Genomic DNA, 16186 nt, shown 5'->3' on the forward strand with positions numbered 1-16186 from the left:
CCTCCACAAACCCCGAGCGAGGGACACCAAGGGAGGGAGAAATGGAGGCTCGAAGCCTGGACTCATTCCACACAGGTCACGTTACGGGTAGAAAAGGAAAATATTATGGATGGGGACGCATTCCTGTGGTGGCAAAATATGACAGTCCTTCACAACTTGATGTAGGTTCACTGCTTCTGGGAAAGTGGTAGTCTTTCTGTGACATATCTTTCAACGTCTGCAATTCATTCCGGAATGGGTATGTAAAGCAAACTAATCCAGAGTAAAGTTCAGCACACACCAATATTGTTTACGAGGTACAGTGGATTGCATAAAACCAACTTGCAACAGCACATATTAATGCAGCATTTATGTATGTGCAAAACAGAACCGATCAAAAATTCAGCAGCACCGTATCTTTTTTTGGCCAAAGCCCAAAGGACAACCAGTCACTCTTTCTTCTCCTCCTTATCCCACAGATAAAGAGTCTTCACCCATCCGTTTGGGAGCGTGTAGAACCCTGCGGGTAGTCCAGGGCAGGGTTATGATTCCTCCCCCATCTCTCTCTCTCTATCTATCTATCCCTCCCTACCTCCCTCTTTCTCTCTCTCTCTATCTATCCCTCCCTACCTCTGTCTCTCTCTCTCTCTTTTCTCGTCGATCGCGGTGTCGGGGGGTTCCGGTATCAGTGCAACTTCAAAGCCTTCACTTCCACAATGGGCTCCCAAGAGACTAATGCGATTACAACAGTGAGGATTAGAGAAGAACCGACACAAACCGCAGAGAGCGAGCGGATGGATGGGGAGATGAGAGAGAGGAAGAAGAGAGAGCGAGAGAGCACTCCCTAAAACCCCACTTCAGGAACGCTGTCAAGACCTTATCGGAAGCGGAGGGGTCTAATCTCCTGCTTGCACAACACGGCCAAACACGCTTGTGTCCGATAAGGTCCTAATGCATCAGCCGGGATGGAACAGCGTGAGGAGAGTGGACACGCCAAGGCACGTCATATCAGCCAGGCGCAAGAAAAGGACCAAGAAACAACTGCTGCAGCTCTGAGAATCAAATCAAAAGAGCTTGGGGTGATTCATGTTGCAGGAGCCTTGCCAGCTCCTATCTAATAACCCATAGTAGTCAGCCGTATAACTTTAAGTGAGCTGAGGTTTTCAATGAATGCATGCAGTTGGCAACTCAGTTGCTGGTGTGTATGTGTGTATGTATAAGAGTGTGTCTGTGGAGTGTGTGTGTGTGTGTGTGTGTGTGTGTGTGTGTGTGTGTGTGTGTGTGTGTGTGTATGTGTGTGTTTGTGTGTGTGTGTGTGTGTGTGTGTGGTAGGTGTGGGTGGATGAGTAAATGGGTGGGTCTGTGTTTGTGTGTGTGTGTCCATACAGAGTATCCGATCTGGAACCCTCTCCTGTGTATTGGTCAGACCACCCTGTGCTGTGGAGTCTGTGTGCTCTGCAGGTGTCTTTTCGACCGGAGCCCTCGCCGTGCGCTGCTGGGCTGGGGTGTGGTTCCTGCTCTCCACTCCACTCCAAACCCGAGGCCTCATCTCCAAAGGGCTTATGTTGCGTTGCATCCGGCCGGTCAGCACATGCACATTGCACGTATACACCCCCCCACACACACACACTTCCACGCCCACCCCCACCCCCATCTTTGGCAGTCTCGCTCGCACTACACACCCCATCCATCTCGCTAATTGGGGTTGCGAGTTGTGGCCGGGAGACCATGCCAACTTCCTCCGCCGCATCCAGCTAGGAGGTCCGCTGCCACTGCTGTGGCCTCCCCGGCAGGTCAACCATCCTGACCACCGCCTGGTTCTGGCTCGTCCACACACACACACACACACACACACACACACACACACACACACACACACACACACAGAGGGGAGATTGGGAGGGGAGGGGGTAGCTGCTGCCAGGCCATCCCGGCCCCTCACCCTCGCTGTGGCGTGCGTGCTGCTTGATTATTTCTTGGATAAATAATATAAGAAGGAGTGTGCTCCATGAGGATACAAGATTGGTTGTTTTTGGGGACGATCCCAACATCTGAAATCCAATCTAACACCCATTTATCAGGACTGGTTAAACAGATGCCAACTGTGCAATGTGATACTTCACCTCAAAAACAAATGAAATTAGTTTCATTTGAGAAATGAACTGAGGACGTACAGATGACAGATGACTTCTGCCGTACATGTAGACCTTTAATTGTCCATGCTTCGACATCTCCCATTTCTATCACATTATAATTCTGTTCCAAGTACATTGGGTCATGCTAAACAAGCACTGCATACTGTCTCTCACAGTGGTCACGTCACTCTGTTTCCTTCTCCCTGGTGGTCTAACATAACCTCAAATAACGCTTCAATCTGCCAAGAGTGTACAGTGCTGCACAGTCACTGCTAAGTAATCACATTGATTCCCCAACCATTGATTGTCGCTGTACCACAGGTCCAGTCATTCATACAGAAATGAAAAAACCCTAAGGAACTGGCTGCTTTGTGCTTGTGCTAAACAAACTGTATCACCCTGCAATGCTGTTGTTATTATTATGTGCAAGCTGCTAACTTCTTTACTCTACTGTGGCTAGGCCTTATTCTTCTGCTGATCTTAACACTGCTTTTCTTTTATGTTAAATTAACTGCTATTGTTACTTTATTTGTAACCTATTACTTACTTAACTTTCTATAAAACATCTATAGATACATAATAAATACCCACACATATGTCAGAGACCTTTTGACGGCAGGCGCTGTCCCGTGGTGCATCCCTCTGCAAACTGCAGGTTGTTTCCAGCGTGCGGCCTCCCCTAAGCTGGGTCGAGGCTTTAGATGAGAGGCCTCAGGTTTAAGAGCCGCTCTTGACAGGAAACAGATTTGCAGCGGAGGCTAATGCTCGGCCACATCAGACGGCCATTGGACTTTTCGAGCTGGGTCTCGTTTTTCTTTTTTTTCCCTTCTTTTCCCTCCTCTTTCTCTTTTACCTCCTCAGACCACAAGGGATTCCCTCGGGCAGTTCCCATCTGTGTCTCGCTGCAAACGCTCGCCAAATTTAACTGTCAAAACAGGATTAAGGAAAATCTACCAGGGGGATCTGAAAATAAACGTTTGCCAACCACAAGAGAGCACAGTGAGAGAGCGGGAGCGAGGGAGCACCATTACTTTTGATGAATGGTGTTTAAGCTTGTGCTTAGCACTGTGGGCTCACTGCTGTTACGCTGCAGGAAACGGCTTGCTGGAGATATAGGGAGCGAATGGGTGGTGATGGGAAGACAGAAAGGGAGGGGAGCGGGGTGCAGGAATATACTAGTTTATGCCTCCACTATTAAAACAGCCATACTGACAGTGGTGACACGCCATGCTAATCCATTGTTCAGCACTTAGGGGGCTGTTGGGTGGGGCATCGTTGCTGACAGAAGAGAAGTGGACAGTAGACCCGTGCAAAACCATACGTGGAAAAAAAGCTTTGAACTTTTCTGAGCATACACTTATGCGGAAAAAAACAAAACACTGAAAAACACCCAGAGAGATGGAGTCTTTTCAGTGAACAAGGCAGGTGGCAGGTGCCAAGAGCCAAGTGGAGGTGTTTACTGTGCTGTTTATCCAGCTTTTCCACTGTTTGTAATGGGCTGTTGTGAGACTGCAACGGGGCACTTATTCTCACTGAGAATGACACTCTAAATTAAGAATGACTGTAGCACTGCCGTCACAGTGGAAAAGTAAGCTGCCCTGTCGTCAACCTGAGCCATTGTTCTGTGGCCCACATCAAAGAACATGACGATGTTCCTTGTCACGAGGAACACGCCCGCTTTTGTTTCAGTCCAGCGAGGTCCATTGGCATATCTTCTTTCAGTACACACTATGAGATTCCAGTAAGCTTTAAAAAGAACAGTTCCGGGACACAGATGAAGTTCATGGCCTTTTCAGTGTTTTTCGCCGGGTTGAGGAGAGATAGGGTGAGAGAGCCACTTGCCAAGTTATGAGAGGCCTCACAGAAACCAAGCGCGGAGCATGAAATACGAGACAAGCTTACAAAAATGAAGACGTGCCACAGCGCAAAGTCTGAGAGCTCATCCCAACGCTCCTTTAATTTGCACAGAGTCTCATGGTAAATCAGTCAAACGGGTTATCTGTCCCCCATCGCCAACTAAACCCGTGCCACCCCACAAAAGGCTGCCTCCAATTCCGTGGCGTCTCCAAACCCCGGCTCCCAGACCCTGGCGACGTCGGTAAGCGCAGACACATTGGTGGTGTAGCGACGATGGTGGTAGTGGTGGCAGGGAAGGAGTCAGACCTTTTTTTGCGGACGAGGCCATGCCAGACAGTCTGAGGAGAACGGAACGGAGCAGGTCGCATCTCTCTGGTCTGGTGTGGTGTGGTGCGGTGCCGTCAGACGCCGGGCACTGCCAACCGAGCCCTACTTAATTACAGACGCGGAACGATAAGCCCGCTAGTCTTCTGCAGAGCCCAGGGAAGAGAGAGAGAGAGAGAGAGAGAGAGAGAGAGAGAGAGGGATTCTGCCTGGGCCCTGACAGTAAATTACAGCACGGGTGAGCGTATTTATAAACACTGCGGTTGTATTTTTAGGATGGAGAGGAAGGAGGGATACACACTGAAGGGGGAGGGGAGGGGGGAGAAAAAAAAATGTGTGCGAAAACGCTTTCCATTTCCTCTCTGCAGCTATCAGGATAACAACAAGTGGTTTAAGTTAGGCCCATAAAAGTGTGAAGACTAGAGAGAAATAGAGAGAGGGAGAGAAAGAAGAGAGGGGAAAAGAAAGAGAGTCAGTTGTGAAAAGTTGGACAGGCCTGTGTGTGTGTGTGTGTGTGTGTGTGTGTGTGTGTGTGTGTGTGTGTGTGTGTGTATCTGGGTCATGCAAAAAGTACGCTCCAGTTCTCTTAGACCTCAGTGAGTATTTTGTCTGGTAGCGACAGGTGCAGCTTGAGATTGGAAAAAATTATCTGGACCTGAGGCCATACCAACACACCCATTTGTGCATTCTTATTATACATTACATTACACACACACACACACACACACACACACACACACACACACACACACACACACACACACACACACACACACACACACACACACACACACACAGTACTATGGGAGGTCAGTTAATAGAACACAAACAAAACTTCACTGGCTAGAGAACAGCAGGACATTGTACATGATATAATGCAAAAACAAATAGCATAATAATAATCATTACCTTCACCAGGGCCTATGTTTGTCTGTTTGTTAACTGGATCATGCAAACCCCACCAGCCTGATCTTTATGAAACTTGGTGGACTGGTGTACTGATGGGCCAAGGAGGATTACATTTTGGAATTACATTTACCCATTACATTTTGGAACGGATCCCACTACCATGGCAGTGCAGAGTATAGGGTCAACACTCACCAAATCTCCTGCAGAAGACCCCCATGATGGCACTCTCCTCCACCACCCTCATGTCAGCCAGTAGAGCCAGCTCCAGTCCCCCGGCCACCGCGTAGCCACTGACCGCAGCGATCAGTGGCTTGGACAGCATCAGCCTGGACGGGCCCTGGGACAGACAGGATGGGAGGCAGGGGTTTACAAGGCTACAATGTAACATGGAAATGTGTTACCATGAAGTTAGAATGAAATCAACATGCACACCCCAAATTGCTATGTTTTGTATCACTTTCGTAAAAAAAATGCATGCTGCTCCAACAACAAAGGAGAACTTTCCCCATGACCTAGACGCCTTCCTCAACTGGAATTACTTAAATACTACTCTGGTAGTAATCTTAAATACTACTCTGGTAGTAGTCTTAAATACTACTCTGGTAGTAGTATTTATTGTTGTACTATTAATTGTTGCCGATTGTTTCGATAAAAGCGCCTGCTAAATGAATAAATGTGAAGAATGTGTATGGCGTGACAGCTCCAACTCCTTGTGTTTAAAGCTGTCCAAAACGGGCATTTCTACCTAACTTCCACCTGATTCAGTCTCCCTCTCCTTTCAGAGAACACACAAAATTATGAACAGGCAGGGATACTCTTTGGAGGCCACTGGCCTCCTTACTCAGACTGATCATGTTTTCATGTTTTGGTTGCCATTTACAAAGCCAAATACAGCTCTTCAGACTATATATTTTCAAAATATATTTTATTAATGCAAAACTAAAAAGTGTTAGTAGTAGAATTAACAGCTTTAATACCAAATGACTCTTCACTAGAGCTGTGTCTGAACATCTCAGACTACAATGCAAGATTGCAATAATTTTGTGACCAAGTAAGTAAAGTCAAAGTCCTTTTAGACAAGTCCCTCCAAACGCTTTTTGGGCACTCATCGGGCATCCATCTCGGCAGAAATGCGCTTGCGCAAGGCTTCACAACACCAATCTACTGCAATCTTGCTCCAGCTGCGAAATCACAACACATGATTGGCACGATGTCTTCACAACACACCACATTATTGGCTCAATGTATTCACAACACACCACATGATTGGCTCAATGTATTTACATGTCAACGTTTTGCCAAGGAAGGGGTGGGATATGTGTAGAGTGGACAACGGCCATATTGGCGTTACAAACTAACCCCATGCATTTCTATGGAGGATTTTTTGAGTGCTGTGTCTCCTCATTAAAAAGTCTCTGGTAAAGTGTTCTAGGAAGACTTGGGGCTCTATCGTGCACTCCAGCGCAATTGACTTTGTATACTCGCGCTTTTGTCTTTCCTATTTTGCATTCAGCGCATATAATTTTCCCTTCAAAGGTACACGTCCGTAAATTAGGGAATTCAATTGCGCCCACGGGGCGGTTCAGCGAAAAGAGGGGGTGTGTTCCGGCACAAACGTTCCCTGTTGATATTTTGCAGTTTCAGAAAACAATTCCGCCACAGACCAGGAACATCCTGGTCTAAAGTCAGTGGCGCAAATTCAGATGCTATTTTAAGGGTGCATGCATGGCCACAGGCCTGCAGGAATGAATGCTATGCACACCAAGCTACAGACACCCCCGTGCACAGACGGAAACATTCAAAGCCTTGATCATATTTGTCTGTTTCCCGGTTTTGTTTGTGCATTGGTCATATCCTATGTTGTAACATCTTTACGGTAAAGCTACTTGCTCGCTGCGTTTGATACTTGCCTTTCAGATCGTTAAAATAGAGCCCTTGTAGTCTGGGTGCCATAGCTTCACTCAATTTGATAAACAATAGATATCAATGCCTTCTATGAGTATGCTAAGTGCTCAAAACAAGACAAAGACCCCCAAGAGGTAAGGATCACCTCCCTGGAGTTAATATACACCATAGATCTACAACCTCTCACAGTTGGAGCCTCCCAAGGACCTAGGAACCAGTTCCCAAAGAATTGTGGTTGACAAAAATAATATGCATCTCTCATATGTCTCAGGGGTGAAAAAATAGTACAGAAAAAACTGAATACGTATGCTTTCTGTGGCGAATTAGGGCAGCCATTACAAGACTTCAGTCAATAATGTTGGATTCATGTTGACACAGATTGTCACCACATGTCACAAACCATCATTCTGTGCCTGAGAATGCTGATTAACACAAAGCGGCAGTTAGGAATTTTGGTTGAAACTAGTAATCTAACTAGCAAAAAAGCATGCAAAAACTTCACAAATGCCAGAAAAAGTACAGCTGGTACAGATAAAAGTCTGCTAGCATGCTAACATCTTTTGGCAACATATTCGATGATTGTAGCTTTTCAACATTGCAGCGGGCGGCGTGATTCACTCTGGACCACAGATCTGCATAGCACATAACGTAGACACCTATTTGAAACAGGTGTGTTTATCCGTCCTTCACCTGACCATACACCATGAAAATGTATTTGAAGATGATACCAGAACTAGTTAACTAAAAAAAAGGCAGGCTTCAAAATGGTACATGCTGTCTGCTTAAAACTATGTTTGGTCTTTGTTTTTGTTTTTTTTATCTTATTGTGTCATGTCTAATCTCACAAACTGTGAAGCACTTTGAGTCAACTCTATTGTTTTTAAACGTTCTAACAAATAAAATGACTTGACTTGACTTGACTTCCAATGGTGGTGTAATCAACACAGACAGACAGTGCATAGCTGCTAGACAAGTTTAGGCTGATGTTCCTACCATAGGCCCGGGACCTTTAGTGACATCTTGCTCCAATTTGAGGGAGGCAGAGTGATGGGCCAGCTCCTTCAGATCATAACCAGCACAGAAATTCCCTCCTGGAAGAGACCACAAAATTACAAAGTATGGCAGCTGGAAACCGAATAGGAAGGGGGGAAGACAGAGGACGAAAAAACAACTGGATAGAAAGAAAGAAAAGAGAGAGAAAAAGAAAGAAGGAAAGAGAGAGAGAGAGCAGCAATTTAGAAATGGATATAAGGGGTTCAGAGGCTGGCACCCAAATGGTTTTCTTCCTTAAGAGCCGAGCGGTGAATCAATAGCCACACTGAGCCGCACAATGGCTTTCATTAATGGCACAGAAAGGAGTGCCTCCGCCTGCCAGACTTTCCAGCCCACTCATGTGGTCGTCATATGATGTCTGCCCACGATGATGGCCAATGCTGCATCATAGTGCTTTACACACACCCTGTGGAAACCACGCACGTCTCCGAGTAGATTGCGACTGGCAATGCTGCATCATGCTCTGCTAAAACCATGCTACACTTTCGAGGCGATCATGACTGCCAATGCAGACACACTGTGCATGACATAGAAGGATGGCTGCAGGGTGAACACCTTTGACTAAAGGTAACTTAATAGGAAAAATAATTTGCTAATTTAACACCATGGACCTGCTTGTTTATAGACTTTGCCCTCCATTTCAATTAGGGCCCCTAATCTGGGTGCTGTTGGTGCCTTGCGCCTTGCCTTTTACAGCAGAAGCAAACTCTGAAATATCCACTTTGATAGTATACAGGGACTGGTGTCTTGAAGCATTTCTATGAGTGCCAGTAAATAAGAAAGGAGGCATTTTGATGTGAGCCGCAACATGATTTCCCAGCATCATGTCAGGTAAACAACTCATCAACGATGGGTCAGAGCTCATGAGTACATCAGTGGGTTGAGAAATGACTACGCACTTCCACAGGGACGCTGTAAAATGTGTGCATTCGTTTCTCATTGCCGCATATTTCTAAATAGGGGGCAATTATTCATAATTTCTCAGGAGGCACTGAAACACTTTTCCCAAAGTGGAACTGAAATGAAAATGATTATGTTTTGAGTAATTTGAGCGAAAATGGCTTCCTCATGGCCGCGGCCAGCCCGGCGCAGCGGAGCTGAATGCGAATGAGCAAGCGATCCGGTCCACAGCGACTCGCTGTCCACCCCGGCCTGACAGGGCTACGTGTGGACATCCAAGACAAATTTGCCAAGGGACATGAACTCGTGTTAACAACACAAAATGAGTGGACTAGCAATCCCAAAACTCACATGGTGGAAGTACTGTAATGTGGTGGGTGTGGGGGGTGATGCCATTGGTTGGGAGGTGGGGGTGATGCCATTGGTTGGGGGGGGGGGGGGTTTGGTGCATATACCTCCATTGAGATTTAACCCGTTTAACACACTGTAATTGCTGTCGGCACACTCTCGGTGCAGTTCAACTCAGTTCAACGCAGCATAACTAATGCCATTTCAAAAAGCTTTCATCTGGCCAGCGTCCATTTTGGGGAGTGTGTGAGCATTAAATAAAAATGTCCTTTGGTCCCTAGAGAGGGTGCAGCAAGAGGCTTTCAGCGGAGGTAGGCCTGACCCAGGCTGAAGAAATTATTTCCACGATTGGAAAGAAGTTTGACTATACGTGTGTTTGTGTGTGTGTGTGTGTGTGTGTGTGTGTGTGTGTCTGTATGTGTGTGTGTGTGTGTGTGTGTGTGCTGATTATTTCAGTGGCATTAAAAGTTGGTGTTCTGCTGTGTGTTAAAGTGCTGCTGACCCGGAGCAGAGGAGGCTGGCAGATGCATAAGGTTTCCAGACGGTGGTACGACCTCACAGAGGAGGAGAAGGAACAGGAGGAAGAAGAGGAGAAGGAGGAGGGGCCCACTAGAACAGCTCACCCAACCACTAACTGATCTCCCGGATGCAGTTAAAAAATGGCTAATTAGGTGACAGGAGGGGAAATGAACACCCCTACCCCCCACACCTTCTTCCTCCGACGACACACATCCACACACACACACACTTACCACTTATACACAGACTTATAAACACACGCACTTATGACACCAACAAATACACGCACACACACACACACACACACACACACACACACACACACACACACACACACACACAGAGACACAGACAGAGACATACACATACACACACACACACACACACACACACACACACACTCACACACACACACACACACACACACACACACACACACACACACCCAGGAGAGCTGGAGCCTGCAGCAAGAGGAATGCTTCAAAGGCGTTTGATCTCTCTCACCACTGCTGATTGGGCCACTGTGGTTTCCCACACATAATTAGAGAAATCAAAATAATTGGACAGGCATTGTGTGCTACGGGTGAGACACCCACATAATTACACCCTCCGAATTCGCATAATCAAAACAAAAAAAATTAAGAGACATATCAAGTTCAAGGCATAATTATCCACACCTCAGTGTTTAGAGAACATTTATGCCAAAGAGAAACCAAATACACTCAATCAAATATGCACAGACAGCAATGTGATAATGTGTTGAATGATTTGGTTTAAGGGCCTATATGCCCTTATAATCATAATACAAATCAATATACATCAAAAGATAAACACAAAAACTGTGCACAACCTTGGAATAGATACAGAACTGTATGCCAATGGAGGAATACTGCCATGAGCTATTTTTTACTCTATACAAGTTTACCCAAGTTCACCTTTCAATTCAAATAGTAAAAAGAAAAAAGTAACTGGAATGCTTTAGGGCTGTTCTCTAACCTGACTGCATAGAAGATGCTTAAATAATTTAGTAGAGCCCTCTGGTGAAATGGTCTTCCATAGAAAACCTTTCTTTGGGTGACAGACTAAGGCGAGGATCACATCAGCCAGCGGCACCGGCAAACGTAAGGCAACGCTCAGACTATAGTAAGTTTTATCTCGTTCCTAAGCAACACAAACGGTTTGTTAATTGAATACGCTCGTGTTGCGCTTTGAAAGTTGAACCAAGTTTAATGCTCAGCTTGTTCAACGTTAGTATTACGCCAGCGTTTCCACCGTTCCGCTGCCGAACCATAGAGAACAATGGGAAACTTGCCGCTTGCCGCTGGCTAATCCCGATTTACAGTTTTAGGATTTCAGTTTTGGAGCAATTTTCAGCAGCTGCAGGGATGTTTAAAACTGTGTAAAACACCCAATGAACAATTTAATGTATAACTTGTTAAACAAATCAACAAAATGATATTAACAATTCTGATTTCCTCTTTAAAACTGGTTTGATCTTAAGATCAGTAAGTACTACACACACCCAAAGTTTTTTATACTGAAAGCTGTCACTTCCCAATCTGTGTGGGACCTTCAACACTCCTCAAGGTCAACGAGGTCAGGGCAGAGAGGCACTTAGCTCACCGATACCGTGCAGCACTGCCGCAAAGATGGTCTGGTCCTCCTCAAATGCTTTCAGCTCCTCAAGCAACCTCCGAGCCGTCTCCTGGTTGACCGCGTTGCGCACCTCTGGCCGGTTAATCACCACACTGACCACTGCCCCTCTCCGTTCCACCACCACGGTCCCCTCTGTGGCCAAAGGACAATGGATGTAAAACCATAGCACACATGACACACAAACCTTCCTAACCCTCTAAAATGTAAGGATTCAAGGAAGCTTTATCATTCCTACATTTACATTAGGAGCTAAATGTAGTAGTCAGGTCCTGGTTGATGAAACAAAGTGCAGGGTGTCAGGAGCAGTCTATGGGCAGGTCAGAGCAGAGGTGATGTATTTATCAGTCTAACAGCAGATGGGAGGAAACTGCTCCCCAGTCTGGTTGTCTCAATACTGCGTAGCCTCTTGCCTGATGGGAGGGGGGCAACCACTAGTTGCAGTGGCTGGCAGCAGATTTCTGCAAAATTCTGAATTTTAGAATTGGCCTCCATTAAATTCATGAATTTGAATTTGTATTGAATTTGCTCTGCCCCACAGGAAGTTGAATTGGAATTGGAATGACAGGAAGTGGAATTAAATTCATGGCAATAAATTCCACACAGTCACACAACAGAAAGAATGTGTATTGCTGGGTGAAAAATATTTCCTGTTCATGGAATGTAATGTGTACAAGTAGTTTTTATTAGTAGTAGTTTAGTAGTTAATATAATTTATAGAATATGCAATCATATCTGACATACTAACGCTACACTTAAATTATGTAGCCTATGAGCAATTCCATGTCATACTTACCATGGAAAAAAGACACAAATCTGTTGCTAAAATGTTCATTTAGGTCTATATGTTATTGTTTGTAACTGATCTGATAGAATTTGATGGAAAAATTTACTCTTTTTACATCATAAATATGGTGTACAACCATACAGAAACAACATTTTTCACAAGGCAATATTATAAACATTTAAAAAGGGACTCAAGGTTCCAACAAACTGTTATCATTTGACAAATACCAGATCGACAAGGGAATGGTAGAGCAATGTGTATGCTCAGCTTGCTTTAAAGGGACACCAGGCAAGCCTGATGCTTTTTCTTTACGAAACTCCCCCTCGCTCGGTCTGAAGCTCTTTTCCTTTTCTTTGCAACTTCCGTCAAGGGTTTTTGCTGCTTCTTCGCCGGCTCTGCCATTATACACACGTTTGCAACAATCTAGCATTTCGTTAGCCTGCCTCTGTGCTGTAAACTGATCCTGCTTCGGTCGGCGGGTAGGATACACCGAACTTGCAAGTTGGATATTCTTCTTACAGGCAGTAGGGGCGGGCGAGAGAGCCTTCATTCGCCCCGTAATGATATACCGACTTACGAAGATGATTAATTAACACAAAAACGTTGCCTGGTGTCCCTTTAAGAGCAGAGCTCCTTAAATGTGTAAGGTTCTTGTTTATAAGTCAGCAGGTTCCATCCATAATGTTATATAGGAAAAGTTTATGTTACACATGCAGTGTTGATGCGACAATTTCCAAAGTGTGTGCAAAGCTGATTTATATCAATGTAAAGTGTGCTGAACAAATTGTGCTCCTTTCTTACTTTTAAAACCTTTAATGGTGTGTTATGGATGTGACGTTATGGATGTTACATAATGTGAATTTACAGAAGTGGAGACTTTATTTGACCTCAAAGCCGATAAACATCTGTTCTTATGGCATGCCAGTTTCAACACATTTCACCTTAGTGTTTCCAATTGACATTTCAGAGATTATTAGGCTGATCAAAACCACAGGAAGGCCTAAGTGTTAGCAAAAGAATATTAAAATACCTCCAGTGATTGACATAGCCTATTTTCGAATGGCCTAATAACGAAAATCTGAGCGATTATCTTCCTGTAATTGTTATACTGTTTTTGTACAGTAACTGAATAATGGCGTTAGCTGGTGAGGATGGCTGACTTTGCAGCTGGAGTTAACGTAGCAACCTCCTTCTGTTGCAGATGTGTTCAGCCTGCCGCTCAAGTCTGTTTAATTTGAAATGTGACGTCCTACTATTTACAAAGGTTTACAACACGATGTGTCAGATCCTCTGTAGCTTATACCCACAGTACAGAGTAACACGATGCCATCAATAAACTAGATGTACCGCATAGTGGTACACAATCTGACCGCCGCTCAGTCCAGCACATTCTCTCAGCAAAAATAAATCACACTTGTCAATTTGTCTCCATCTCCTATTCTTGCAACTCATGTGCATGTAAATGAGTGTGTTCATGTGTGAGTTTGCTATTGTGTATAAGAGAGTGTGTGTGTGTGTGCTTGTGTGTGTTAGGGGGCTAATGGTGAATGTGTGTGTGTGTGTTTATCTGTGTGTGTGTTTGTTTGCATGCGCACCAGGGTTGTGCACAATTCAAATTGCAATTCTGCTTCCTGTTTGCTACCTCAACTGAAATGCAAGTTGAATTGGAATTTAAGAGCCAGTTTCAATTTAATTCTGGAATTTTGCACAAGCCTGATGCGCACGTGCGTATGCATGCCTGTGTGTGTGTGCGCGCTTGCCTGTGTGTAGGCTATGTGTTTATGTGTGTGTGTGTGCATGCAAATGTGTGGGAATAGGCTAGGATGATGTAGGCTCTTAAGACTAACATACCATAAACATTTTGTCATCTTGGGTGCAACGGTTCAGGTAACTATTTAGCAAAAAACTGCATTTTTTGGGTTCTGGGGGGCCTTGCCCGGTGGGGGAGTAGCCACCAAGTTTCATGTTCCCTGCTGTTTCAGTAACTCAGGAGTCAGTGACTAAAACGCTGATAAAATGACATGTATTCTTAGGATGTAAATGAAATGTAGATCCTGTGTTTGACCTCGATTCAAATTCAAGAACTGAATCGGAATTTAGTGGTCATTCTAATTCTAAATTTTGTGCAACCCTTGTGCATGAGTGTCATTTTGTGCAACCCTTGTGCATGAGTGTCATCCTGTGTCGTGTAAACTGTGTTCTGGAAAGGAGAATGAGATGGTGTGCATGGAAGAGGGTTGGCTAGGCCTATGCCCCTGCCACAGGTCGGTGAGATATGGACCTATGTACCCTGTGCATGAGAATTCTATAGTAGCCTATTGTAGGCTACTATGCAAAACGCTGGTGAGAATTCATAATAGCCACCAAACAGTACACATCATGCTTTAAGCGCAGCATTATATAAGTGCACTTGGCTTTCAAACATTTCAGAAAACCCCAAGAGTTTTCCCTGACTTATCCGTTAATCAATATTACTGACACTATATTTTCAGAAACGGCATGAAATAATACATGTCTTCATTGGCCAAAAGTGGATGCAGCATTCAAAGGGTTTCTCATCTGCCCGCCCACTCATCGCTTATTTTTCCTAAAATCAACAGCGGGGCCAGTGAGCTGCAGATGGAATCACACACTAACCCGCGACTCATATGTCTAACTGTGAGCAATCTTTTGAATGCTAAATGGAAAACAGCTGATGTCCTCATTAATCAATTGTTGTATGCACTGGCTGCTAGGGATACAAATAAAGCAATAAATATAGGCCTACTCTACAAATAGGCCTATGTCAGATGATATGAGGTAGCCCAGCCGAAGAAGTTCCGTTCATCACTCTGCTTGTATAATTCCTATTTGACTTGAAGGAGCCACTGTCAACAGTGAGAAAGTCAATGATAACATTTCAATTGTAAATGCACAGATATATAAAACACACTCATTTAAAATCCTAACATGTCACACTTGTTTTTAAACGTTACGTTTTTAAACGGGCCAAGGAAAACAAATGTATTTTGCTGCCCCCTACCGTCACTCTCTAAAGTAGCCTAGCGCTAGACGACCATAGCAAGTATAATCTGAGACGATTATGATAGCCGTTTCCTTAGCTTGTTTGTCAGGTTTACCTGTCACTCGCTCGCTTGATGTGCAGAAATGTGCATTTGAAACGAAGCAATATCGCTTGGTCACTTTTTCCAAATGAAAATGCGCGTACAGGCTCTTCACGGTGAATGCAAGAACTCCTTGCAAACATTTAGAATACATGAATGTCGTTTTGTCCTTAAAATTCTACAATAAACATTTTTAAGTCCGATTAACTAAAAGCTGTTAAAGATATATTATTTTGCAGTCCGAGAACAGAACACCAGAACACCAAAGTGCGAAACTCCAAAAAGTTGTTCACACAACTAACTATTCCTGTTGGAAACAAGGATTAGGAACGAAGGTTCTGTGCTTTATTGGGTGTAATATCAAATCTTGCACTTGAGGGCAAAGTTGAGCTGTGGTTTAACAATCATATTTAAATAGGTTCACAGACATCCATCCCTTATGCATTTACCTGTACAGTTTGTCGAGTAATTGCATATAACATACTGGTAGCCTACATGTTATGGCCTGTATTTGCAATATTCAAATTATCATTTCAGTAGTGAAAGAGTGTGATAATTATAATGTAATTATCAATGACATAGTCACAGACACTGAAAAGGCCTACAACATCAGTCATTTCATAAATAATATGACCATACAATCTTCCTCTATCCATTACAACCTAGTGTTCACCATATTTTTTTATAATATTTTGATACACAATGAATAACAT

General features: G+C 44.3%; 1 protein-coding gene across 1 annotated transcript in view; it reads right to left on the reverse strand.

Moving 5' to 3' along the window:
• LOC143131426 (enoyl-CoA hydratase EchA19) overlaps window positions 1–16063 on the reverse strand; it is a 21130-nt gene extending 5067 nt beyond the window's left edge. The window contains exons 1-4 of the mRNA XM_076291069.1: window positions 15489–16063; window positions 11553–11717; window positions 8103–8200; window positions 5397–5541 (exon numbers count right to left, since the gene is read on the reverse strand). Coding sequence (XP_076147184.1) covers window positions 5397–5541; window positions 8103–8200; window positions 11553–11717; window positions 15489–15627 — 547 coding nt within the window. The 5' untranslated portion in view covers window positions 15628–16063. The remainder of the gene's footprint in view (window positions 1–5396; window positions 5542–8102; window positions 8201–11552; window positions 11718–15488) is intronic.
• Window positions 16064–16186: the final 123 nt, after the last annotated feature.

The sequence above is a fragment of the Alosa pseudoharengus genome, unplaced genomic scaffold (assembly GCF_046254945.1).
Source record: "Alosa pseudoharengus isolate Yale_2024_CS ecotype anadromous, Long Island Sound unplaced genomic scaffold, YU_APseudo_1.1 YU_APseudo_1.1_scf_18, whole genome shotgun sequence".
In the NCBI taxonomy this organism is placed as follows: Eukaryota; Metazoa; Chordata; class Actinopteri; order Clupeiformes; family Clupeidae; genus Alosa; species Alosa pseudoharengus.